Source organism: Cryptomeria japonica, chromosome 4 (assembly GCF_030272615.1).
Source record: "Cryptomeria japonica chromosome 4, Sugi_1.0, whole genome shotgun sequence".
NCBI lineage: Eukaryota > Viridiplantae > Streptophyta > Pinopsida > Cupressales > Cupressaceae > Cryptomeria > Cryptomeria japonica.
In genome coordinates this window covers 472,033,371-472,058,834 of record NC_081408.1, presented here as the reverse complement: position 1 = coordinate 472,058,834, position 25,464 = coordinate 472,033,371, and the positions used below count along the sequence as shown (strand labels likewise).

The following is a 25,464-nucleotide window of genomic DNA, read 5'->3' as shown; positions in this document are numbered from 1 at the left end:
TTTTTTAATTAATTAGTGAAGGATAGTTTGGTTAATTAAATTAATGTGATTTATTTCTTTATCTATTAGAAGAAAGATGACCTAATTAACTAAATAAATTATATTATTAATTAATGAAGGAATGATGCAGGTTGGTGATGAAAGACAGATGTGAAAATGTTAGGTTAAAATGTGAAAGCAGATCTTAAGTGTCTATACACTCAAAGGGACATTTTTCAGCAAGCAATAGAAATAATATCAATAACTACAAGTAATTCAATGTATGGTTCAATTGTCCTAGTTTTGTGAAACATTTCAGGAATATGATAGTAAATATAATATTCGTTCATATATGAAGTTGCTTTAGCTGTAGGTGTTATGAATCAAGGAAAATACTTTACAAGCACAGACCCGATTCTGATGTAATTACCTTGTCTAAATATGTATGGAACTTTTGACATAAAGACAATTAAAGATTCATGTATTTGAATGGCCCAATTGGGACTCCTAGCACCAAGGAGTAATCTTGATGCCATAATAAATAGATAACAAGCAGAAAACAGGACAAAAAATCTGCATACCTCATACTCATCTCTAATAATTTCAGATAATGGCATATTCAATCAATTTTTTATAGAAATGTCTAGTTTAAGGTACACTAAATATTTGGATAACATAATTTTTAAATTCATTCATTAGCAAACCCATTAGAATCTTTAAATGTTATACGGTTTCTTGTAAACTATTTTTTTCTTGAGGATATATATATTAGCAGTACATTGAAGTCATCTTACTCCATAGCTCTTAGCACCAAGTTGGTTTTTTTATGTGACTATTTCTAATGGACAGTAGATGGCACTGTCATTCGACATGACCACCTCTAGCATCATCTATCACATTTTGTTAGGATTGGCCAACTGAAGGTGTGATCTGACTAGTTATACATTGAGATTGACCACCATATCTCATGAGGTGATAAGATTTGTAGTCTCTGTTTCCTTTGGGAGGTTGAGATTGAGGAGCACTCTATTTTAGTTGTCCTATGGGCTATGAGATTTGGGGGAGATAACATTGTTCATACAGTATACAGTGACTTGACCAACTCTTTATCCACCTTTCGGGATCCTGATCAAGGGTGCCTTGTCCTTTTTGTTTAAGTCTGTTAGTATTGGACACAGATCCTTACAAGTGACTGCAAGGATTAGGCTAATTACTTCCTTTGTTCAACCCACTACAGGCATGAAAGACATCAAATGATCTGTGGATATAACAAATTCAGTCCCAGAATAAGACAAATCAGTAAGACGGTGTTCCTTTTTCTGCATTACTACCAAAGTGCCCCAACCTCCTCGGTATTTTATTTGTTTTTGCATCGAGGACTTTCTCCGTCCAGTACTGGGATCTCTCTCCAATCTCCTATATTTATACCCGGTTTATAATCAGTTCTAATTCTAGGTTGGCTTTGCCCTAGAAATGCCCCTGATTTGCCTTGGGCATGACATCCTTCTTAGGTATGGTTTGCATTCATCAGTGATAAATTCAAGGGTATCTTAGTAAGTTACTTCATAGCTGGGGTAAAATCACATTAAAACACCCATAAAAAGTAAATTTTAATGAGAAAAAAGAAAGAAAAAGAAAGAAAATTAAAACATCGAAACACAAATAAAAAACCCTAAAACCTAAAAAGACACTAAGGGACAACACAAAACGGGAAGAACCCAAAATTAACTCTCAATTCACTCTGAGCTTTCATGATTGCCCATGGATGAAACCTTATCAACAACAACTAATGGGACCGATTGACACTGGTGCTGTTTGTGGTTCAAATGAAACAAATAATGCCTTTGATGTTGTCAGTGGAGAACAACATCATGATTCATTTTGAGTTTTCTTGTGCGCTATGTAGTTTGTGCACTGATCATTAGCTTATTTAGTATTATCCAATTTTTAACAAATAATTAATACACATTGATTAATCATTTTACATTTGGCATTGTATTATCAACTATTAGTAGCATTTTGTTGTTAATTTGTTTATTTTATGCATATTATTATTAATTGTCTTTATTTGGCAATAATTCGATATTTTAACTTTTTAATATTTTCTATGTGATTGTGCCAAATTTTGGAGCAAAAGATAATCGGCAATTTCTTATATTGAACCTGTACATGTATCAGCAACTTAGCTTTTTCCCTGCCCCTAGCACTGGCCATAAAAAAAACACAAATTAGTAAATTTTTCTTTGCTAACAGAGTTTTATATGCCCTGGATTCTGGAAGAGATTTTAGAGTGATTACTTGGAATTCTCCTAGGATTGTTCAACCTATTCCTCTTAGCTTTGGTCATTTCCATATGAGCATTCTCAAATTTTGCCCATTCGCTTTTGCAGTGATAGATGATGATGTTGGTTCTTCTGGTCTAAGCCTTACCACAGATGTATAACAATGTTATTCCTCTTTAAAGGTCTCCTGCTTGATTTTTAATTTCCTCAGTGTTTCTTTGAAGGGTCCTTCACTCTTACAATATCTTATACTTGGGGTTTAACAATGTTAGGCTTAACCCCTCTCCTTTGTCCATCTTTCTTGTGTCTGGTTTTAGTTACTTTTCAGTCTTCATAGCCTAGGGTGTTTGTGCTCTAGTTCTTCTTATTTATAAGAGTCTGAACTTCTGAGGTCCCATTGCCCTCTTTTGGTTATTTGTGAACATCAGTATAAGTTCAATCTTCCATTCTTTCTCTGGCTTTCCACAGTGGTCAAATTCCTAAAGCAATGCTTATTATAGACATATATTTCTTAGCTATCATGGGTAAGGAGGTTTGTAGGAGTCTGTATCAACTGTATATGGAGGTAAATAACTACAATGAATTGATTCTATTTCTTGACATGCATTAGCTGCTGCATGATTGATAATTTCTAGATATGATCGATGTTGTAGATTGTAGCACATTGACAAGTTAGCTGGCAGTCATGATGTTTGACTTTTAGAAAGTAGATATTAGAAATTAAGGAAAATGTAAGCTCTAATAAGATACCTTTAAGTTGGATTATTGAAACTTGAAGGCTATAAACTGAATTTTTTCTGTGGATTCTTATTAATGGTGATCCAGAAGAAAAATTCCAAAATACTAGATGCAGTTGTGCAAGGCAAGGCAAATGGCATACACTTCCGGCCACATGCTATTCTCAATGATTCTGCGGTTGTCTGGAATAAAGATCATGATTCTGAGTCATTGCCTCCTGAACACCCTTCAGTAGCAATGCCAGAAAACTCTGTTTTTCAAATGTCCCTTCCTGCACCTATGCAGCCTCAAATAGAGCCTTTTCCTTCACATTCTCCAATATCTGCACCCAAACATTTGAAGCATTCATCTAGCAAAAGGCGGAAAATTGGTAGTTCCCGTGGTTCATCTCTAAAATTGGCAGTGCAAAATAGCTATGCAAGGATTGGTAAACAAACAAGTAAAGGTAGTCTTTTGATGCAAAAACTTTTATTTCATTAGTTTTGTTTGTTTCAGCATTTTAGTAGTTCTAAGCTTCAAAACTAATGTCATAGATGTCCTGTACAAAGTTTAAAGATGATTATTTCACTTGTACAATGTTAAGGAGTGTCATTGTTGTAGGTACATTGAAGGATTGCAATTCTACTGTCTGCAGTTCTGAGTGTGAAACAGTTCCTGAAATTATCGAATCAGCTGGCAGCAAGAGCAAGTATCGTGATATAGACATGGATATACTAGCAAAGATAGAAGAAGGCGGAGAAAATAGGAGCTTGAAGACTGGTCTATGGGCTAGGTGATCATAGAATGAGTTTTACTCTGGGCTTCTTTACCTGTGCTTTATTAGCTATTTGTTGCATCAGCAATTCTTGTTGAGGGCATGTGATTTTTCATTTTACTCATGTTTTTCATGGTGCTCTTTTAACATCGAGTTATGGTTTGTACATTTTAATATGTAAAATGTGGTTTTTCTGTGAATTGCATTTGTGCTTCATCAAAGTAGAAGATAGATTTTAGAGGTTATAATTGTTTATACTGATTTAATGAGTGTTTGAATACCTCATTTTACATCTTCAGGCGACATTATTTAGAATGGAGGAAATTTGAAGGCTTACCAGAGATAGAAATTGAGGAGCTTCCTTTGCCTGAATTTGCTGAAAGCTTGGTCAAATTTTTTTGCATGGTTAAAAAGCGTAATGGTGACCTTTTCCCTTCGGAGAGGTACATAGATTATATGGTAGAATTGTCCATGGTGCATAATCATTTCGAAGAATGTGATGTCTATATAAGCTTGTGCAGGAGGGTAAATATGCTGAACTGATAGTTTTTGGATATGCAGTCTAAAAGCAATGTTTAGGGCCTTTGCACGTATTCTGCAGTTCCATCATAAAAGATTAGCTGTGCTTGGGAGCTACAATGGTCCAATTGTGGATGCAAGCAAAGATGCTCTTTTTGAGAAGGCTCGTTTAGCATGCATAGAGGCAATGAAGCACAGCTTGGCCAATGGTGCTAATCAAAATAAAAGGAGGAGGACTGATGAAGACCGTTGCCTGTCAGAGGAAGAGATACTACAGCATCAAGATAATCAGCCATCAACACCACAAGGACTATCTAGACGAATTTGTTATTATGTTATTCATAAATTCAACATATATGGAGATATGGAGCTTTATAATACCACTGATGTTGAATTTCAGCGAGTTCTTAATGAGAAGGGCGAGGTATTTTGGCAGTAAGTTCATCTTGCAATAAGTTTTCAGATGCAGTATCTAATTTATAGATGCATAGTTGATCATGTAAAGATCATTGGTAACATGAGGGAAGTACTTTTAAGGGCCAGCATGAAAATTGATTATCATATGTCAATGTGAAATTACATATAAATCAGAAGATGCAAAAGAGTTTTGTCTAAAAAGCAAGCTGGTCAACAGTTCTGCATGTCCTACATATAAATCAGAAGATGCAAAGAATTTTGTCAAAAAAAACAAGCTGGTCTACAATGTATGCATGACTTAAATATAAATTGGAAGATTAAAAGAATTTTGTCAAAAAGCAAGCTGGTCAATGATTTCTTTATGTTTTTCTTCTTCAATACTGCTTGTATTTTACCAACTACCATATGTCTTGTGAAAGTCTATATTTTGCACAGCTTACGATTCTGGAGGTAATTTTGTTTTTGCAGAGTTTTCGATGCCTCCCCACTCGCCTGCTGCCCACTTTCCTGCTGCTCCATGTCCCCCTACCATACATCATACATCTATTAGTGAGTACAACCAGTGGCAATGGAAATAGTGAAATAGAACAAATGATTGTTGTGTATGATTTTCTGGCATGATATATTGAGGCATCATTTTAAAATTTTCTGACCTTTCAAAATTCAAACACAAACACTAGTGCATATGAGTGATGCGTGTGAGGAGATACTAGACAACCTGTTTGTAGAGACTCCTTTTCTGAGGCAAAAGAAAAAAAATTCAAAACCTTATTGCTTGCCAGAAGAGGAATCTGTGGTCACCATAAAATACAACAAAATAAAGCCAAAAAATGCCAAACCAAATTGATTGGATGTGTGCCCGATCATTCCTTGTTCTCCTCATGCAGAATCAATACTCCGCACTCTCATAACAATCAACCATTTTTGTTTTGGATGTTTTGATACCACCTAAAGAATTTAACACATATGTTGTAGAGAAAAGCAGAGTCTATAATATTATTACAATAAACATGCTTGGATGTCTTTTCCAATAGATTACAATGGTTTTTAAAAAACCTATAATTTTTCCATACAATGATCACTTGAGTACCTACCAAACTAACCAAACCACTTACTAACCACTAACAATTATTAGAGAGTAGAAAAAGTGAGTGCATAAGAATTGAATTGCAAACAAACACAAGTTTTATGCAAACCTAATAAGGGAAATTGCATACAAAGCTAAACTAACTGCTTCAACGAAAACTACAATACAAACATAATTGTAAAAGCAAAATGCTGAAGTGCTAAGCTGATAATAGAATGCTTGCACATAAAGCAAGCTCTAAATACAAAATTGTCTGAACTAAAACCTCTCAAACAAGGAAATATTCAAGTAGATTTCATCTGAATATATAAAGTCTCAAGAGAAACCTTCTAGAAGGTCATCTAAGAATATCTATTCTTTGAAAAATAATAGTAGCTAAAATTAGCCATTTTGAAACCTCAACCTGCAATTTTGGTGCAACATCCTAGGTACTCTGTAGTTTGGACCACCTGAAATCTGTCCACCAACCTTTTAAGTTATGAAACCTTAGGCAATGTGAGATTGCTTATTGTAGTACATATGGATCACCTTGACCTCCAAGATGTACTTACTCTTAAGTCACACATTTTTCAACCTGAATTTGCCCCGTTTCTACTTTCTGGATGTGCCTGGAGATGCCCACCAACTTATCCATGTTCTCTTTACTCAAAGTTTGAGGCCCTTTAAACTTCTCCTTTACCAACCTATGAAAGTTGGTCCTCCCCTCAACATGTTCAATTTAATGCATGTTCTCATCATGGAGGACACATGGAATAGTAGAGATGAAGGAAGAGATTTCCTGCTCAGCATCATCTAGGATGCTCTTTTGCTCCATGAATGCTTTTATAATTTTATTATATCCTCATGGTGTTGAGTAATGAACTTGGACTTTTTTGCCCATTCAAAAGCATGATCTTCTTTCAAAACCACTATAACTCCCTTATCCAACAACTTCATGATACTAACGGTATGCATTTGATTGAAATTCTTCATGATTTACTTGTTTGTGGACATTTTATCAAGCATAATGAGTTATATATCAAGTTCTATATCTGAAATATCATTCTAAATCTTTGCATACCTTGGGTAATAAGCCATATGCTTGATCAAATGCCTGCATACCTTGGTCGTATACTTTTGCCAATTAATTCTTGCATTATTCTACAGTCTACCATATGCAATGAGTTGATCAAGCCATTTTCTTTGATCATCTGAGGACAACACTCTTGGCATTGACTTTGAAGTTGACATAGGCATAAATTGTATCAAGTGAGCAATAAACCCATGTAATTCCATTTTTTCAGCCTTGATTTCAGCCTTCTTGTCACCATCATTGAGGACCCTCCTTGATATTATTTTATGCTACCTACAACAAGTTCAAATCTTCTTGTCTCAAGTATGGGTCCAAATCCATCTATAAAATATAGATGTAAATGCCTCTTATTCATGTGAGGCCTTTTCCTCAGGAGGAAATTGTTGTATCAAGTTCAACTATCATATGACCCTTGGGATTCTTTTTCAAATGTACCTGTTTATTCAACTTCTTTAGAGCCAACTTTTCTAGAGGAGAAGTTAGGGCTATAATGTTTGGAAATCAGAATTGGTACAATCTTTCTCTTCTTGGAAACCTTGATTCTAATCTAAATTGGTGGTTCTCCCACTTGTGCTTGCTTCTTAAGAGGATTAGGAGACGAGAAGATGAAAATAGGCTGTTTGGGAGAAAGATGAATGTGGGGATTGGAGAAGATGGGTTTTGTGGAAGAGGTGGAGAAGAATGAGACAGAAGGGGTATTGGAGGTACATGAGATGAAACAGCTTTTGGTGATAGGGGTGAAGGGTGTGTCATGTCCCCTTTTCAGAACTAAAGGAATTAGTTGAAAATCCATAGCCTATTTTTCCTTACCATAGGCTAAGGGATAAAATAAGAGATAATTATAATAATTTTAATTGGGCCCAATCACTTTATTTTGAAAAGGACAACTTAAATATTATTATAGGGCCTATGTAATATTAAAAAGTGTTTTGAACACCTAATTCAATTAGTAATTCAAAATACTTTTTGTAATTTAAAAAGTATTTTTAAATACTTGGAAGGAAAAAGTAAATTCAAATGGAGGGCCCAAAAGACAATTATAAAAAAAAAATTACATTTGCTCAGCAAATTATTTGTATTTTTTCATTTTGTTATTCCTTCCAATTTGGAGTTTGAAGCATTCAAGGACAAAAAACTTTGGTGTGGTAGAGCCAAAGGATGAAAACCCTTTGGTTTCCATATTTTGATTTGGAAACAAAAACCTCTTGTCCATGAGAGGTGATTCTACCTATGAATCACGTTTATGCTAATTTGTTAAAGATTAAGGATTTGAAGTCATTTTTGTTGCCACAGTGCCACTACAGTGTGAAAGGGTTAGATTTATTGATTTTGAAGGGATTTTAGATATTATTGATGTTTGTGGGGATTTTTAGTCATTGATTTTGGTTGTTTTCCATCCTCCATTCCAATGCTAGCACCATTGTATATTTTGGGTTTTGCTGATTTTTAGGAGGTTTTCAGTGGGCTGCTATTTATTAGGCATTTTGGCCATTGGATATGCCAAAACATCACATCATTGCCACCATACAACATTGCATTGCTGATTTTTTGTAATGTCCCCATCTCCTTGTTGACTTGGCTCAAATTTGTTGATGTTGTGATACTCTCTATCTCTACACTTTCAAGCTTTTAGTCTTCCTCTATGATGCCAATCCGCCTTCTCCAAGTTGCCTTGGTTTGTAGTGGTATCTTCCCTGACATGTTCATGTACGAAAAATTATAGAAGTTAGATGACTCAAAGTATGTTTCAAAACCGAATGATAATAATACATCTAAGCTCTGATTTTATTGATGAGTATACATGCTTTCAGATGTGCAAAACCAAAAATTAGAATCTCTTATATCAAGTTCTGAAATTTATCATAATAATGCATTAAATTTATATTTCAAAACCTGAATTTTATGAGACTGAAAAGTCTGATTACTACCCAGAAAGTCTGAGATATACCTCTCTTTCTTAACTTCTGGAACAATTGATTAAGCTCTGTGGTTTAATCTCTGGGTTAATGATGAATGGGGTTTAATCAGCACTCAGTAATCTGACTTAAAACTACTTGGGCTTTGGTCTTTGACCAGCCCCTTTGATTCTTCCTTCCAACGGCTCGATGTTAAAAAAAAACCTCTTTCCAACTGTACCCTCTCAAGGCAGATTCGTGGCACTTAAATTTCTGATTTTTTAGTTTCTTAGATGAGTTCGTGGAGTCTTCTTTTGATACTGATTCAAGGCAAGTTTGTTTACCCAAAGCCAGCGAACCTCCTTCCTCATGCAATGTTATCAACTTGGGACGAATTTCCTTATTTTACTTGCTGTGGGAACTTGTAATGGGCAAATTTGTTGCTGGGCGAATTTACAATGGCAGAGGTTATTCGAATTGCATTTGTATTATCTAAGATGTCTTTCTCCCTTTACTTATATGACTGGGATTTAGAAGTTGCACCTCCTCACCTTCTTATGTTAGCTGACTTGCAACTTAAAACGTTTTTTTTGTGTTATTTATTTTTAATTCCCATAAGGAATTGCACCTCTTCACATTCAGCTGACTTGATATAGATGAAATGTCATCTTACTTTGGAGCGCTCATCAACCTCTAACCTTCTAACTTCCACCTTCCAGCGATCTGCCTGGTAGCAATTTCTTGTGTTGGTTTAAATTTGCACATTCCTTTACTTGATAATTCCACCAACTTGCATCCTTAGAGGTTTGAATTTTTAAATTTGATACTTAATGATTCTCTATCCTCATCTTTGCAACTTAAAGGTTTCATCCTTCATCTTCCTAAAGGACCGATTTACTTTTGCCTCTTGAAATTCACTAGTGTTTAAGTTAGATGCAAATCAACTTCCTCTCTTCCAATGTCTAGTTCTCTTCCTTTTGAAGCATGGTCGGATCTTACCCATGATGATTGGAAGTTACATTCTATTTCCTTTTACTTACCCTTCTCACAAATCTAGGTTGATTCACACTTTTCATCTTCTTAGGAAAATCATCTTCCTATCAACTTAGGTTGATGTGCACCTCTTTCTTATCATCGAGGGTTGAACTTAGTTAATCAAAGTTTATTTCCTTCCAACCTGTTGTGACATATTCACACATCGCCCCATTGCAAATGGGGACCCCTGCTTTTTGCTCTCTAGGGTTTGTTTTCTGGGTTTTTTTGGTTTTAGTCTGTTAGCTTTTGCATGGTGAGTGCTGTCAGGAGGATCATTGGATAGTAGGCTCTGCTTGAGCTAGGGTGAGTCAGTTGATGCTCCAAATTAAGGGTGTTTTTCAAGGTCTTCCTTATGCTTGGTTTTGCTGGTGGTGTCCTGTTTGAGTTCGAGGAAGTTAGTGAGTAGTTGAGCAAATTTGGCTAATGGAAGGGATGAATCAAAGATCTAGCCTAGGACAAATTCAAGCTAGTTTGAAGGTGAATTGAGCCTAGAATGGAAATTTCGCTCCTGACCCTTCCAAAGGGTCTAGAGCGAAATTCATGTAAAACCCTATTTTCCACAAAAATTGGAGTTATATGTCAACCTAAAGGAGAAATTTGCATGATCATGAGGAAAGGAGGCCTAATGAAGTTTGCCCAAGGTGTGAGGAGGAGAAAATATGTGAGAAATTGGCTCAAAAGGTGAATTTCGCTCCTGACCCTTCCAAAGGGTCCAGAGCGAAATTCATATTTCCTCTATTGTGCTTCTTAGCTTGACCAAGTTAGGAGCTTCTAAGGCATGATTTGGTAGGTTTTGGTGCATATTTGCCTTGAAGAGGAATTTTTGGATTTTAAGATGACGAAAGCTAGCCTTAAATGAGGATTTTGCTCCTGCCTTCCTTGGCCCTGAAAACCTAGTTGGACCTTGCCTAGACCAAGTTGGGTGATGGAATATCTTGATAGTGAAAGAGGGAAGTTGATTTGATCAAGTTTGATGGAGAATGGAGTGAACCAAGGTGAGGAACTAGCCAAGAATATGATTTTCGCTCCTGACCCTTCCAAAGGGTCCAGAGCGAAAATCCCCTTTAGCATCAAATTTTAACTTGTCAAGGCCAGGATTATAGCTTCCTTAGGCATAGTAATGACAAATTGATATGTTCTAGCCCTAGGAAGTGATTGATGATGGGTAAGATGAAAGATTTTAGTCAAGAGGATGAATTTCGCTCCTGACCCTTCCAAAGGGTCCAGAGCGAAATTCTTGAAAGCTCTCATTTTTACTTGGCTAAAGGTAGGATCTTGATGGGGGTGCGTGAAGAAGGGTCTTTGTTTGCCTCTCAAAAAAAAAAAAATTGGAGTTCAAAAGGTCAAGAATCAAGCTCAAATCATGATTTTCGCTCCTGACCCTTCCAAAGGGTCCAGAGCGAAAATCTTTGTAGTCCACATTTCCTTCCAATTTTGGCTAAGTGTTGGTTTCTAAGGCACGTTTGAGGATGAATTGATATGTTTTTGCCTGGAGATGGAGTTGATTGATTTTGAAGAACAAGATTTTGGCCTAAAGGAGAATTTCGCTCCAGACCCTTCCAAAGGGTCCATCATAAACCTTATTTGTTGCCTTGAATGGACTAGAAACCTTGTTCCTAATGTGGAAAATGATCTAATTTTGCCTTATGAGGTGGTTTGAAGTTTGAAAAGTGAGCAATCTAGCCTGGATTGAGATTTTCGCTCCTGACCCTTCCAAAGGGTCCAAAGCGAAAATCTTCTTAAAGCTCATTTCCTCCTAAGTTTGACTAAATTTTGATTTGTAGGGTATCTTGGAAGGAAGGTTGGACATTCTTGTTGCCTTTGAAATGTTTGAAAGCATTGAAAAATGAAGGATTTTGGACCAAAAAGGAAATTTCACTCCTGACCCTTCTAAAGGGTCCAGAGCAAAATTCCTAAAAACTCTTATTTTTGCATTGAAGAAGGTCAAGTTCTTGGTCTTTTATGAATTGAATGGAAGGGAGATAGCTTGTCTTTGCCTCTTGAAGATGTTTTGAATTGAAAAAATGAAGAATCTAGCCCAAGTCAAGATTTTCGCTCCTGACCCTTCCAAAGGGTCCAGAGCGAAAATCTCTCTAAGAGGCATTTCTTTCCTTGTTTGGCCAAATCTTGATGACCAAGGCATGTTGAAGGAGAGAATTGACATGTTGGAAGTCTTGGGGATGCTTTGAAGTTATGAAAATGAAGGATTTTAGCCAGGAAAGGAAATTTCGCACCTGACCCTCCCAAAGGGTCCAGAGCAAAATTCCTTATAAGCCTCCTTTTTGACCTTTATTGGACATGAAACCTTGTTCCTGGGGCAATGAAAGATGAAATTCTACCTTGCAAAGAAGTTTCAAGTTGAAAAAATGATGATTTTTGGTCAAGAATGAGAATTTCTCTCTCCTGACCCTTCCAAAGGGTCCAAAGCGAATTCTCTCAAAACTTCTCTTTGCTATCAATTTTTTGCTAGATCAAGTGTGGGATAAGGTAAAATCAAGGAGAAGTTGCCCCGAGAGTGACTTTAAGCTGCTAGAAACCATGAAAGATGAAGGAATTGAGCCTAAAAGTGATTTTCGCTCCTGACCCTTCCAAAGGGTCCAGAGCGAAAATCCTAAAAACCATCTTTTCTTCCAAAATTTGAGCAAAGTTAAACTTGGACAAGGGTGCGAGAAGTCATTTGGATTGCCTTAGAGTGGATTTTGGTCGCCAAGAATGCAAAATTTGAAGCCAAATGAGAATTTCGCTCTTGACCCTTCCAAAGGTTCTAGAGCAAAATTCCTAGGATCACCCATTTTTCCTTGCAAATCAAGTCAAGTTTTTGGTGTTTATACCCTGGAGAGGAGTGAGGCAAGGTGTTCTAAGTCTTGGAGGTGATTTGAAGTTGAAAGGATGGCGAAATAGCCCTAAAACAAGATTTTCGCTCCTGACCTTTCCAAAGGGTCCAAAGCGAAAAACACTAAAACCATCCTTTTCTCCAAATTTTGTGTTAAGTCAGGCCTATACTAGGGTGAGAGAAGCTATTTAGAATGCCTTGGAAAGATGTTTCACCTTCAAAAATGTGAATTTTGAGCTAAAATTGGAATTTCGCTCCTGACCCTTCCAAAGGGTCCAGAGTGAAACTCATCAAAATCCCTATTTTCTCCTTGTGTCAAGTCAAGACTTTGAGTCCTAAGGCGTAGTTGAGGTTGAAATGATGTTTCTTTGCCCTGTAGGATGAATTGAAGTGAAGGAGATGAGGAATTAAGACCTAAAGCTTGAATTTCGCTCCTGGCCCTTCCAAAGGGTCCAGAGCAAAATTCTTAAAACCTCCATTTTTGCCCCAAATTTACATCAAGCTTGGTGTTGGTTGAGAATGAAGATGTCCTTGGGCATGTATCTAAGCAAGTATGATCACAAGGTGAGAAGAATTTGAGCCAGGAATGCAAAATTCGCTCCTGACCCTTCCAAAGGGTCCAGGGCGAAATTCTTATGGAGCCTGTCCTTGGAAAGAATTTTAAGCAAACTTCATTTTGATATCTTCTTTTTGATGATTTAAGGTGTGAAATACTATGTTGAAATGAATTTATTATGTCCTTAATCATCTTTTGATTTGTTTTTGCAGATGAAAGAAGATCAAGCCAAGACAAGGACGACCTTCTCCAGCCCAGCATCATCAAGGACGGCCTTCTCCGGTCTAGCATCATCAAGGACGACCTCTTCCAGTCCAGCATTCGAAGGAAAGGTACACCATCCATCCTGCACATCGAAGACAAAGGAAGTTAAAGCAAGGGTTCGTTGAAGAAGCAGACAATTTCAGAAGAGTTAATTAAAGCTAGCTTCTTAGCAACATCATATTGAATATCTACCAAGTTACAAGTGTCAGACAAGGTGGCATCCTAGTCATCACTCCTCCATGTTGGGTTGATCCACCTCAGCGTGTCCAGGTTCAATGTACCTGACTCATCAAAGATGACACAAACTTCAATGTACCTACCCCGGCTATCCATTGGTTGAATATTCCAGAGAAGACATGTGTCCAAATAATGCAATTATTTCATTGGTCAGAATTAAGTTTGTTGTAACAAACCCTAATTAGGGTTTTCATTGTAAAATCTCGGCCATTGATCTCAAGTTGATCTAAGCCATTGAATTGTATTGAGGGCACTATATAAGCCCTGGCTCCTCATTTGTAAAGGCTAATAGTTAGCTAATAGTTAGTCATTAATAGTTAGAAGGTGAATAGTTAGTTCATAGAGGTTAGAATAGCTAATGATTAATAGCAAATAGAATAGCAGTTAAAGTAGAATAGAAAGAGAAGGCAAAGATTGTTGCCAAGATGTTGTAAAAGACTTGTAAACTTCATTGAAGAAATGGTGAAATCTATGAGTCGATTCAACAATTTGCATGGTCTCTATACTTCTCAGATTTGATTTCATGTTATTAGATGAGTGGAAGAAATGTGTTTGATTGATGGTGAAATTTATATATCCATACTACTAGCAGTTTGTTGATTGCAGACTTGCCTTGTGTAGTCAACTGGAATCATTCAGCTTAAGCTTAACTTAAATTGTCGCTTCTTCATTGATATGCATCAACCTGATGGTGTCTATGCCTGTAGCGATGATCTAAACATCATAAAGCTTTCCTCCGAAGATCACACTAACCTTGTGGAGATGGTCCTGGGATGTCAAGACAAGACTTAGTTAGAATTTCATCAAAGGTCATTCATTGCTCCTACATTCTTAGTGTCAGAATTAGATCCTTCCCTCGCCCTCATCCTTTTTTCTTTTTTTCAAAAATCTAGGCTAGTGAAATCCTGTGATTCCAATAAATTAGACATTTAGGTCGTCAAGTGTAAGTCCCCTTGTGATTCCAACAAAATCACATCATACCACAAAGAGCTTATCCACGAGTAGAGAACCTACATACAAGAACCTTGGAGTTACTCTGACTGATCCTTCGGCGAGATCTTCAACAGTTAGAAACTTTGCTCAAGAGAGGATAAGGTACCTTTAGGTATTTTATTCTGTGTTTGGTCGTGTACAAAATACACATCAACACAACCTAAGTTGGTGTGCAGGTGACTTTGTAATACTTGCTTACTTCCCTCCAACTTAAGTTAGTGCACAAGAGGTTTGCTATTAGCCCAAGTTGAAATGTTCTTCATTAATCCTTCTTGCCAACCTAGGTTGATTTGCAGCCCTTTTCCTATCAGTGAAGGTTGATACTTTAGTTTAAGCAATTTCACTTTCCCATCAACCTAAGTTGATGCGCAGGCTCTTATACTTAGAATATTTCACTTCCTATCAACTTAAGTTGATGTGCAGGCTCTTGCTTGATGTTGGAGGTTAATTGTCCAAGTCCATTGCCTTAGAATTTTTCTATCCTAAAGATAAAAATTGAAATGCACAAGAGAGGGACTTCATTATACAAGGAAGATTTTATTTCCTTCAAAATTATTATTTACCCAAAATCAAAGCCTTGAAGGGAATTTCCTAGTTCATTCACCTTGACTCCTTCGTGACAACTTTGGCAATTCTTGCAACATATTGACAACCTACATACTCAAGCAATTTTGCAACGTGACCACAACCTGACATCTCTTATTCATTAGCAAAGGTTAACGATTGAAGAAACTAAGAAAACTAAGACACCTAATCTAAGAAAAAAGTGGGGGACCCAATTTCCAATGGGGCGATGTGTGAAAACGTCACAACCGTATGCAAGAAAAGCACCTATATTTTCTTCAATGATTTTAAATTTGATAATTCTACCAAGAAGTTTGAAAGGCATACAAACGGTATAATCACTAGGTTGCTAAAGAAGATGGGATATGATGGGAATAGGCCTTGCTAAAGATGGCTCATGAATAGTCTTTCCCAACTAGCCGTACAGCCTACAAGGGATGTGGGGAATTGTTGTGACGTTTTCACACATCGCCCCATTGCAAATGGGGACCCATGTTTTTTTTGCTTTATAGGGTTTGTTTTCTAGGTCTTTTAGGGTTTTGTCAGTTAGCCTTTGCATTTTGAGTGATGTCCTGATCTTGAAATTTGGCTAAGTCTGAAAGTCCTGATCCTGAAATTTGGCTAAGTCTGGAATGTCCTGATCCTGAATTTGACTGAGTCTGGAAACTAAAAAACCTCAAAAAACTAGATTTTGCAATATAACTCCTGGAGGTCTGAAACCACTCTCAAACATCCTGAAAGTATATATGGAATATAACTTAAAGTATAAGTGACATTTCCTTCTGCTCACTTATACTTAAATGTTATATTCCATTAAAATTGTCCTGATAGAGAGTTCGAAAAGTCAAATGTCGCTCCTGTCCTTCTCCAAGGGTCCAGAGCGAAAAGCGCTCCTGTCCCTCTCCAAGGGTCTAGAGCGAAAAAGCTTAGTGGAGTCATTCTTGACCTTGTTTGGACAAATTGAGACATCAAAGGCATGATGGAGGACAAAATGAACGTGATAGAGCATCTAGACTTGATTAAGGACGATGAAATGATGGAGTATTTGTCTAGAAAGGTAAATTCGCTCCTGTCCCTCACCAAGGGACCAGAGCGATTTTATTCATATACACATTTTTAGACCTTGTTTGGACTCGAACTTTTATTCATGGCGTGTAAAGAGATGATATTTTCCTCAGCGAAGGAAATTTGAAGTGAAAAGTAAAAAGATTTGGCCCTGAGAGCAAAAATCGCTCCTGTCCCTCACTGAAGGACCGGAGCTTGAAATCCAAAATTGCCTTGTCCTTGAAAGATTTGAACGACTTCGCGATTTGAGAAGAACAAGGGAGGTACATTTTACTCGTTGAATATAACTTGAAAGTACCATAATGAGGAAAATTGGCCCTAGAAGCAAAATCGCTCCTGTCCCTCTGCCAGGGACCAGGGCGAATTTCAATGATAGCTCCCGTCCCTCTCTCAGGGACCAGAGCGATTTTCTTATAAGACAAGTTTTTGGCGAAGTGAAAAGAGTTTTTAAGTTTGAGGCAAGTAAAAGGAGGCATAACGAATCTATTGGAGATCATTTGAAGATTGCAAGATACCAAATGAAGCCCATATTTGCCTAGGCGCTCCTGTCCCTCTCCAAGGGACCAGAGCGATTTCTTCCTAAGACAAATTTCTCGCCAATTTGAAGCAAATTCCATGTCAAAGATGAGTGAAGGGGAGCATAGCGGATCCATTGAAGATAGTTTTAAACATTGGCAAAGAATGATTGAGCCTACAAATGAAAGTTCGCTCCTGTCCTTCAGTCAAGGACCAGGGCGAAATCTTGGTTATTTTGCCTTCCCCTTCGAATTTTAATGACTCCAAGCCAAGGTACAAGGCGGCAATGATATTGGAAATGTTTCGAAGAAGAGTGAAGTTGCAAAAACCGCAAAAAGTGATGGAAATAGCCAAAGCGCTCCTGTCCCTCTCCTAGGGACCAGAGCGAAATATGCAAGTATGCTTAAATTTTGAATGCCTCTTCCGTTTCAAACGTTCAAGAAGGAATAAAGGACATTATTTTACACTTTGAAGGCAATTGGAAGTTCATATGATCAAATGTTTATACCAAAAACAAAAGTTCGCTCCTGTCCTTCAGTTAAGGACCAGGGCGATATTCATTAAACTAGTCATTTCCTTCAAAAACTACGTCAAGGCGAGGTCGCACAAGGTCGAAAATGTCATTTGAAAGGTGATGAACAAGGAGTTAAGGTTAATAGATGACAAATTTGAGCTAGAATTCAAAGTTCGCTCCTGTCCCTCACCAAGGGACCAGGGCGATATTCACTTGAATATCAAATTTGCCTTGTAAAGGACAAGTAAAGTACACGTGGAATGAATGGATAAAATTGTTACTTGCCTTGTGATGCAAATTGGTGATTAAGGAGACAAAGACCAAGGAAGAAAAGCAAAATCGCTCCTGTCCCTCAGTCAGGGACTAGAGCGAAAATGGTCTAGGAGGCATTCATTTCAAAACATTGAATCAATCAAGCTCAAGGTTCCTATTTAAAATGCCAGTTTCAACGTAGAGGAAGTGACTTTGAACGTAAAAAGCGAGAAATTCAAGAACAAAATGCTAAGGCGCTCCTTTCCCTCTCCCAGGGACCAGAGCGATGTGGTTTGTATCCCTTATATCTCCCATGTTTAGGCACCAACATCATTTTCGAATGCATTAAATGCTAAATTTCGATGAACCTTGATATTTTTAATTAAAAATCGGCATTTAATAGGTGCGCACAAGGCATTTAATTGATTAATTTAATTTTAATTTTGCCTTTTTAAAAATCGAAATAATTAATTATAAAGGCATTTTAATCAATTAATCTAAATAAAATTGGAGCGCTTGGGTTTTATTTTCTATATTTTACAAAGTCGGCCTCCATTTTTTATTTGAAATTTATTTTTTATTTGCCTATTTTCAAAAGTCGGCCTATGGGGGATTGAAGAGGTAAGCGCTTATATAAAGGGGGTGTGATATGGCATTTTAAATCATCATTTGCATGCGATTTGGAAGACAAGGAGGAGTGCGAAATCTCATCAAGAGGAGTGCGAATTGTGTTCAAGTGGAGCGCATTTGCCCTCAAGGCATTGGAAGACCCCAAAGTTGGTGGAGTTGACAAGAAAGGCGCCTTTGCTAGAGGAGGATCACGTTGAATACTTCAATCTTCGTTTTTGCCTAGGCGAATTTCATAGTTTTAGCATCTTTTGTTAAGTTAGCTCTCAAGTGAGGTATGGCGAAGTCCTCTTTGTTCTTATTTTTGAATTTCAAAAGTCGTCCTAGCCTTAATCTTGAATTTTGAATTTTGAAATTTTGAATTTCCAGTAGCTCAATCGTATTTAGGAAATGATAACTCGAAGACTTATCATGAAGTTTCCTAAATTCAATCTTTAATCTAGTCTATGTTTATACATTGCAAAATCTATTACTTATTATGAAATGTTGTGTAGGTATCAAGATGGCGACTCCAAGCTCGAAAGATCTACAAGTCGGAAGACTCTCCTCAAGGAAAATCAAGCCAGATCAAGGACCATCAAGCAAGGACAAGGGCGACCTCCTCCAGCCTAGCATCGACAAGGACGGCCTTCTTCGATCCAGCATCATCAGGATAAGGGCGACCTCTTCCAATCCAGTATTCCAAGGCGAGGTACATCAATCATCCTGCACATCAAGGACACAAGAAGTTAGAACAAGGGTTCGTTGAAGAAGCAAATAGTACCAGATGAATTAATTAAAGTTAGCTTCTCAACAACATCAAGTTGAATATCTACCAAGTTACAAGTGTCAGACGAAGTGGCATCCTAGTCATCACTTCTCCAATCAGTGTGGTCCACCTCAGCATTTCCAGATTCAATGTACCTAACTCATGGAAGTTGGCACAAACTCCGATGTACCTACCCTAGCTATCCATTGGTGGAATTTTCTAGAGAGGACATGTGTCCAAGCAATACAATTTTATCATTGGTCAAGCATTAAATGTTATGTAATGGTTGTAACAAACCCTAATTAGGGTTTTTATTATTGAATCCTGGCCATTGATCTCAAATTGATCTTAGCCATCGAATTGTATTGTGGGCACTATATAAGCACTGGCATTTCATTTTGTAAAGGGAATTAGCAATAGTTAGAGAGTTGAAAATAGTTAGGATAGTTAGAGAATAGTTGGAAGCAATTAGAGTAGAGTAGAGAGAGAAGGCAAAGATTGTTGCCAAGATGTTGTTGTAAAAGACTTGTAACTTCATTGAAGAAATGGTGAAATTTATGGGTCGATTCAACAATTTGCATGGTCTTTATACTTCTCATATTTGATTTCATGTTATTAGATGAGTGGAAGAAATGTGCTTGATTGATGATGGAATTCGTATATCCATACTACTAGCAGTTTGTTGATTGCAAACTTGCCTTGTGTAGTCAACTGGAATCATTCAGCTTAAGCTTAACTTCAATTGTCGCTTCTTCAGTGATATGCATCAACCTGATGGTGTCTATGCCTGCAGTGATGATTTGAACATCATAAAACTTTCCTTCGAAGATCGCACTAGCCTTGTGGAGATGGTCCTGCGATGTCAAAACAAGACCTAGTTAGAATTTCATCAAAGATCAATCATTGCTCCTACATTCCTTAGTATTAGGATTAGATTCTTTCCTCACCCTCCTCTTTTTTCCTTTTTTTCAAGTCAAAGTTAGTAAAATCCTGTGTCCAGCAATATTCAAAGCAAATCAGAAGTTCAGGCATCAAATGTAAGTCCCCTTGTGATTCCAACAAATCACATCATACCACAGAGAGCTTATCCACACGTAGAGACCCTACATACAAGAACCTTGGAGTCATCCTGATTGATCCTTTTTCGCGATATCTTCAGCAATCAGAGGCTTTATTCAAGAGAGGATAAGGTACCCTTAGGTATTTTGTTCTGTGTTTGATAGTGTACAAAATACACGTCAACAGGAACCTAGGAAGCCAAACGCCTAGGGTTTTGAGGGTATTTCTGCTTGTTCTAAGGTGCCAGGTTGGACAATCACTTGGCTAAGGTTAGCTGAGTGGATAAATGAGTTGAAAGAGTCATGACCATATTTTCAAGTCTCCAGTTTGTGCTCCAGAGTCATTTTCAGACCTGTAGCAAAAAGCAGCTTATGGGCATGTGGGAAAAGTGTTGATTTATGTAATACATCATCTAGGAGATCAATATAATGTATTTATTTTGAATATATCTGCTGTTTATGTAATTCTGGATGCAAAACAGCCTATATACACATTATAAATTGTATTGGACATGAAACTTGTATTGCAGCCTGAGTTTTATGGTTGAGTGAAAATATTGTGACTAACTCATGTGGTATTGGAGTATATTGTTCTATTTGATGTATTTATCATGTTTGCCATTGAATAACCTCTAAAAAGGCAGTTTGGTCAGTATATGTGTGCATTTGTTAGTTTCTATTTGGCTGTAGCAGAATATTGTTCCTGAAAATCACAAAAAATAAGTAGGGTGCATATTACATGGGTCCTAAAAATGGTCATTACGGACAATGCAAAAAATTGAAAGGCTATAGGTGCTTTGAGTTGAAGAAAGGTATACACATTTTTTGGACATCGTGTACTGTACACTCCCTTAACTTGGCGATGCAAGCAATTGGCACTCAAATAGAGTGGGTGAAAGCTATATACACTGAGTGTGAAGAGATCCAAATGTTTGCGACGAATCATCATATGTCACAAGGCATCTTCAAGACTTTCTCAAATTCGGTATTGTTGAAGGTGAATTTAATTTAATTATTTAATTTATTTTTAAATTTAATTTATGCCATGTTTATAATTTAATGTATTATTAACTCAACATTAAGTTGATGAGACCTGATTCGCATCACACATGATCATTTTGAGGTGACTTGTGAAGGTGCGAAAGGCATTGGGCGCCATGGTTATTAGCCACCAATGGTGTATTTGGAAGCAATCAAATACAAAGAGGGCCCAAAAGGTCAAGTCATTGATCCTAGATGACAATTAGTGGGCTCATGTGGACTGTCTTGAGTTTCATTGAGCCTATCATGAGTATGATCAAGTTTGCTGATACAAATGGGCCATGTTTGGGGGAAATATATGATGGCATTGACTCAGTGGTAGAGTAACTAAAAGTCATAATAGCACAAAAAGAGAATGACCCAAAAGAAACATTTTTTTTAGGTGGAAAAAATCATTCATCTCTATTGGAACAAGATGAACATGTCATTGCATCTTCTTGCATATGGATTAACCCCCAAATACTATAGTACATAGATACTTTCTTTGCTAGAGAGAATTGCACAATATAGAGATAGTGAAATTGCTAATTGTTACAAGTTAGCATTTTTAAGAATCTTCTTAGATCCAAAATTGGTGGATAATGTTAGGAAAGAGTTTGGCTGGTTTATCTTAGGACAAGATCATATTATTTGTGCTCTTTGAGACCAATACAAGGAAGATGATGAGACATTTACACATGATGTACCTAGTGGGAGTGGCACTCCATTTGCTTGTGGTTCAAATGATGTTGAACCAAATGATGAGCTTGATCTAGATTCCTTTAATGAAGATTGAAGACAATTATACAAATACTTTATTTTATTTATTTCAATTGTTGTCATTGTAATGATTTTCATTTGAATTCCTAGACATATATGATATATGATATATGACATAATATTGAAAATTTTAACTATAAATTGACACTTTTCTTTATCACTACCAATAACCAATGATGAAGTATCATACTATCAAATGTATTTACAATTCCATATATTTTTTAATTATTTTGCACACACACACACACACACACACACACACATATATACATATATATACTGGAACCAACAACTTAGCTTCCAACAACTGATCTTCCACAATTTTTTCATTTACAATAATATCTCGGAGCAACCTATCACTAAATTTTCTTGGAGATGGTGCCTTGTACCCTTTCCCTACAATTGTCAATGTTGTCACCAAATTGTCCCAATACTTGCTACATTGAAGGGAAGGTTGTAATAATAAAAATTTGCATGTCTTATCTGCTTCTTTGTGTGCCTCCTTGTTCCACCCTATAGCTTCCGATGAAGGTTGTTCTCCTTGTACATTTCTAGGCACAAAACCCTTGTAGATGAGCTCTACTAGAGCTAGATGAGATGGATGTGCCGCATTTGTGGGGACCTGTTGTGACCTTTTCACACATCGCCCCATTGCAAATGGGGACCCCCCTGTTTTTGCTTTTTAGGGTTTTGCCATGGCGTCGCAACTGCTAAGTCCAATCTTTTTGCAATGAGGAGTTAGAGTTTTTCCGAGAGTCATCCCAAGGCGAATGGAGAATTTATGCTCAGAACAGTGTCTAGATGTCATCAAAGTGCTTAGAAGGCTCGGAGGACGAAAATCGCAATTGCTTAGGGTCAATTCTGACACCTTCCTATTTCTAAGGAATTCTGCTTTTTTGCTTTTTCTGCTTTTTATTTTTATTTTTGGCACTTTGGGACCAATCCGAGAAGTAGTTTTTTGGCTTGCTTTTGCTTTTTTACTTTTTGCTTTTTTCTACTTTTTTGAAAGTAGACCTAGGGTTGGGTCCCTCAGGTCATGGCATCAATGCCTATGTCTTCAAAATCAAAAAATTATGTCTCCAAGTGTAAAAAGTAGGGTAAAATCTCCAGGCTAGGGTTTGTTCTAGAAGATCCGAATAGGCAACATGGCAAATCAAACTTGAGGATGGCAGAGATGGAAAGGTTCAAACATGGCACATGGCCAGACCAATGTCAAGTCCACCCTAGAAAAGCATCCATCCACTTCGCCCAAAATTATCGCCCAAGGTTTGGACACGTCCGAAGAGCCTGCCAAAATTCTCGCCCAAGGTTTGGACATGTCCAATTAGCTGTGAAGTCTGCCCAACCAAGTTGCACAACATTTGACACAAGTTGAAGTTTGCCAAGGAAAAAATTCTGAAAATTAGCCAAGTGTTGATACCTTGGAGAATAAAATTCAAAATTTGGTTGTGTCAAGGAAATTCCCTAAGCAAGAAGCAAATCCGCCCAAGGAAGATGAAGGAAAAATTGGCTAAAGGGTTGGTGGATTGAAAGAAAAGTTGAAAATGTCCAATCTATCATGAATTTCGCTCAAGAAATGGCCAATCCAAAGTCTGCCCAGCTATGTAAGAAAGTGGCAAGGCATCTGCAAAGTCTGCTCCAAGCTTGGCAAAGCTATGATAAAGTCCGCCAAGGAAAGAGTCAAGAAAAATGTCCAAACACTTGTCAAGTCTGCCCCACCCAACGAGAGAGAGTAAGGTTGAATGGCGAGACAAGCCTAAAGTCCACCCAACTAAGGAAGGTGTCCAAATATTCATGAGGTTCTCCTATGGTTGGAAGACTATGAAGTTTGGCATAGACACAAAGATGATCAAGTTCGCCAAAGAGAAGGAAAAGATGGCTTGAAGAGGTTAAAGTCCGCCCAGCACCTAGAGAAGTTGGCCAATCAACCTACACATGACCAGACATCTACAAAGTTCGCCTAGGGGAAATTGAAGGTAGCAAGGTAAAATGGCACAAAGTTAGTATGTCCAAACATGTGCAAAGTCCGCCATGACTAGAAAATGATGGCAAGATAACCAATTCGGCCTAGCAAGAGACCAAATTCGCCATGAAAGAGGAAAATGGCTAGAGGAACAGACAAATTGGACAAGAAGCATGAGATCCACCATTGAAAGATCAATCAAGATTGAAAGGGTTGGAAAATAAAGTTCGACACCTAAAATATTTTTTTATATTTTTTCCAACACTTAGAATTATTTTCAAAGGGAAAATAAATTCAACACAGAGAGAAATATTCAAAAATATTCAACACGTGAAAATTTTTGAACACAGAGATTTCTAAAGACTCTTTGCCAACACATTCACCTACCCAAGGAAGGAAAGAAATTTCCAAAGTCCGACCCAAGTGCTGGAATTTGCCAGGAGAAAAAAATAAAATAAAAAATGGCTGTGTGGAATTTTCCACAACAAAAGAATCAAATTTTGACTAAGTGTTGGAAAGAAAACAGGAAGAAAGAAGAAGAATAAAGAGGAAAAGTAAAGAGGAAATGAATAAAATCCTTGTCCACGAGCGGAGTTTGTCCTACTTAGCACAAGCCAAATTTAGAATTGAAGGCAAATCCACAGGCAAAGTTCGTCCGAGCATAGAGATTGCCAAAATCTCGGCTAGGTGTTGGAAGGTTCACATGAAGGTGTCACAAAATGAAATTGAATAGCCAAAATTTGGCTATGGGTGGGAAAAACTTCGCAGAGAAAATTCCAAATTCCTCCATTGTGGCAAAGGCATAGGGGATTTCTTCTCCAAATTCAGGGCACATGAAAGAATTTCAAGGCATCAAGAAAGAAAAGTCTCCAGACTTGGCAAAAATATAGAAAGAAATTTCAGACTTCTTGGAGGATTTCATTTACAATCCCAGACCTATTGAAGCAATCAGGGCAACATCTTGAAGGATTTCATCTCCTGAAGAATTAAAGACAAACTCCCAATCAGAATCAGATGGTGGCAACAAGAGTATTCCAAACAAATTTCCATACAATTTCTCGACACAAATTGGAGAATTCAGGGAGGACATTCAACAATCAGATTGTTCCAAGTCAACATGTCGAAGTTCAATGAACCCGACTTATCCAGAAGCTTCTAGAAGGCATACTTCACAATGCAACAACCTTCTATTTTATTATTGGTTTATATTTAGCAAGAAGGACAATTGTCCTCAAATGTAATTTTCTCATTGGTCGAGGGGTAGTTAGTTGTAGCAAACCCTAATTAGGGTTTTATTTTGTAATCTCGACCGTTGATTTGAGATCAATCTTGGCCATTGAATTGTAATTGGGGAGCCTATAAATTGAGCTCGCCCCTCATTTGTAAATCATGGGAGCATGTTGCAAAACATGTTAAGATAAGCAAATTGTTGTTTATGATTGCCAAAGTAATAAGTGATGCATTGTTCAAATTGATGGTGATTACTTCTATTATTTTGGAGCTTACATGGTTCTTATCCCTCATCATAGTTTAGATTTTATTTCATGTATGTTAGACGAATGCAAGATTTGATAAGTATTGATTTATGGTGAATCTTCCATTCATACTTTTGATGAACAGATGATTTTTGTTCATTGTGTAAAGTTAGTCTAAGTTTACTTTGTGGATGAAAATCATAAGCGCATCCCTTGAAGAT

At 37.2% G+C, this 25,464-nt stretch overlaps 1 protein-coding gene across 3 annotated transcripts in view; it reads left to right on the top strand.

The window, feature by feature from the left end:
• LOC131066721 (uncharacterized) overlaps positions 1-25,464 on the top strand; it is a 151,883-nt gene that overhangs the window by 113,753 nt on the left and 12,666 nt on the right. Inside the window, exons 5-9 of one of the 3 annotated variants that reach the window (XM_059219887.1) lie at positions 3,087-3,444; positions 3,600-3,771; positions 4,053-4,196; positions 4,315-4,696; positions 5,158-5,238. In XM_059219887.1, coding sequence (XP_059075870.1) covers positions 3,087-3,444; positions 3,600-3,771; positions 4,053-4,196; positions 4,315-4,696; positions 5,158-5,238 — 1,137 coding nt within the window. Of the gene's footprint in view, positions 1-3,086; positions 3,445-3,599; positions 3,772-4,052; positions 4,197-4,314; positions 4,708-5,157; positions 5,239-25,464 lie in introns of all 3 variants that reach the window. The other 2 variants (XM_058001554.2, XM_058001561.2) reach the window with 2 other exon arrangements.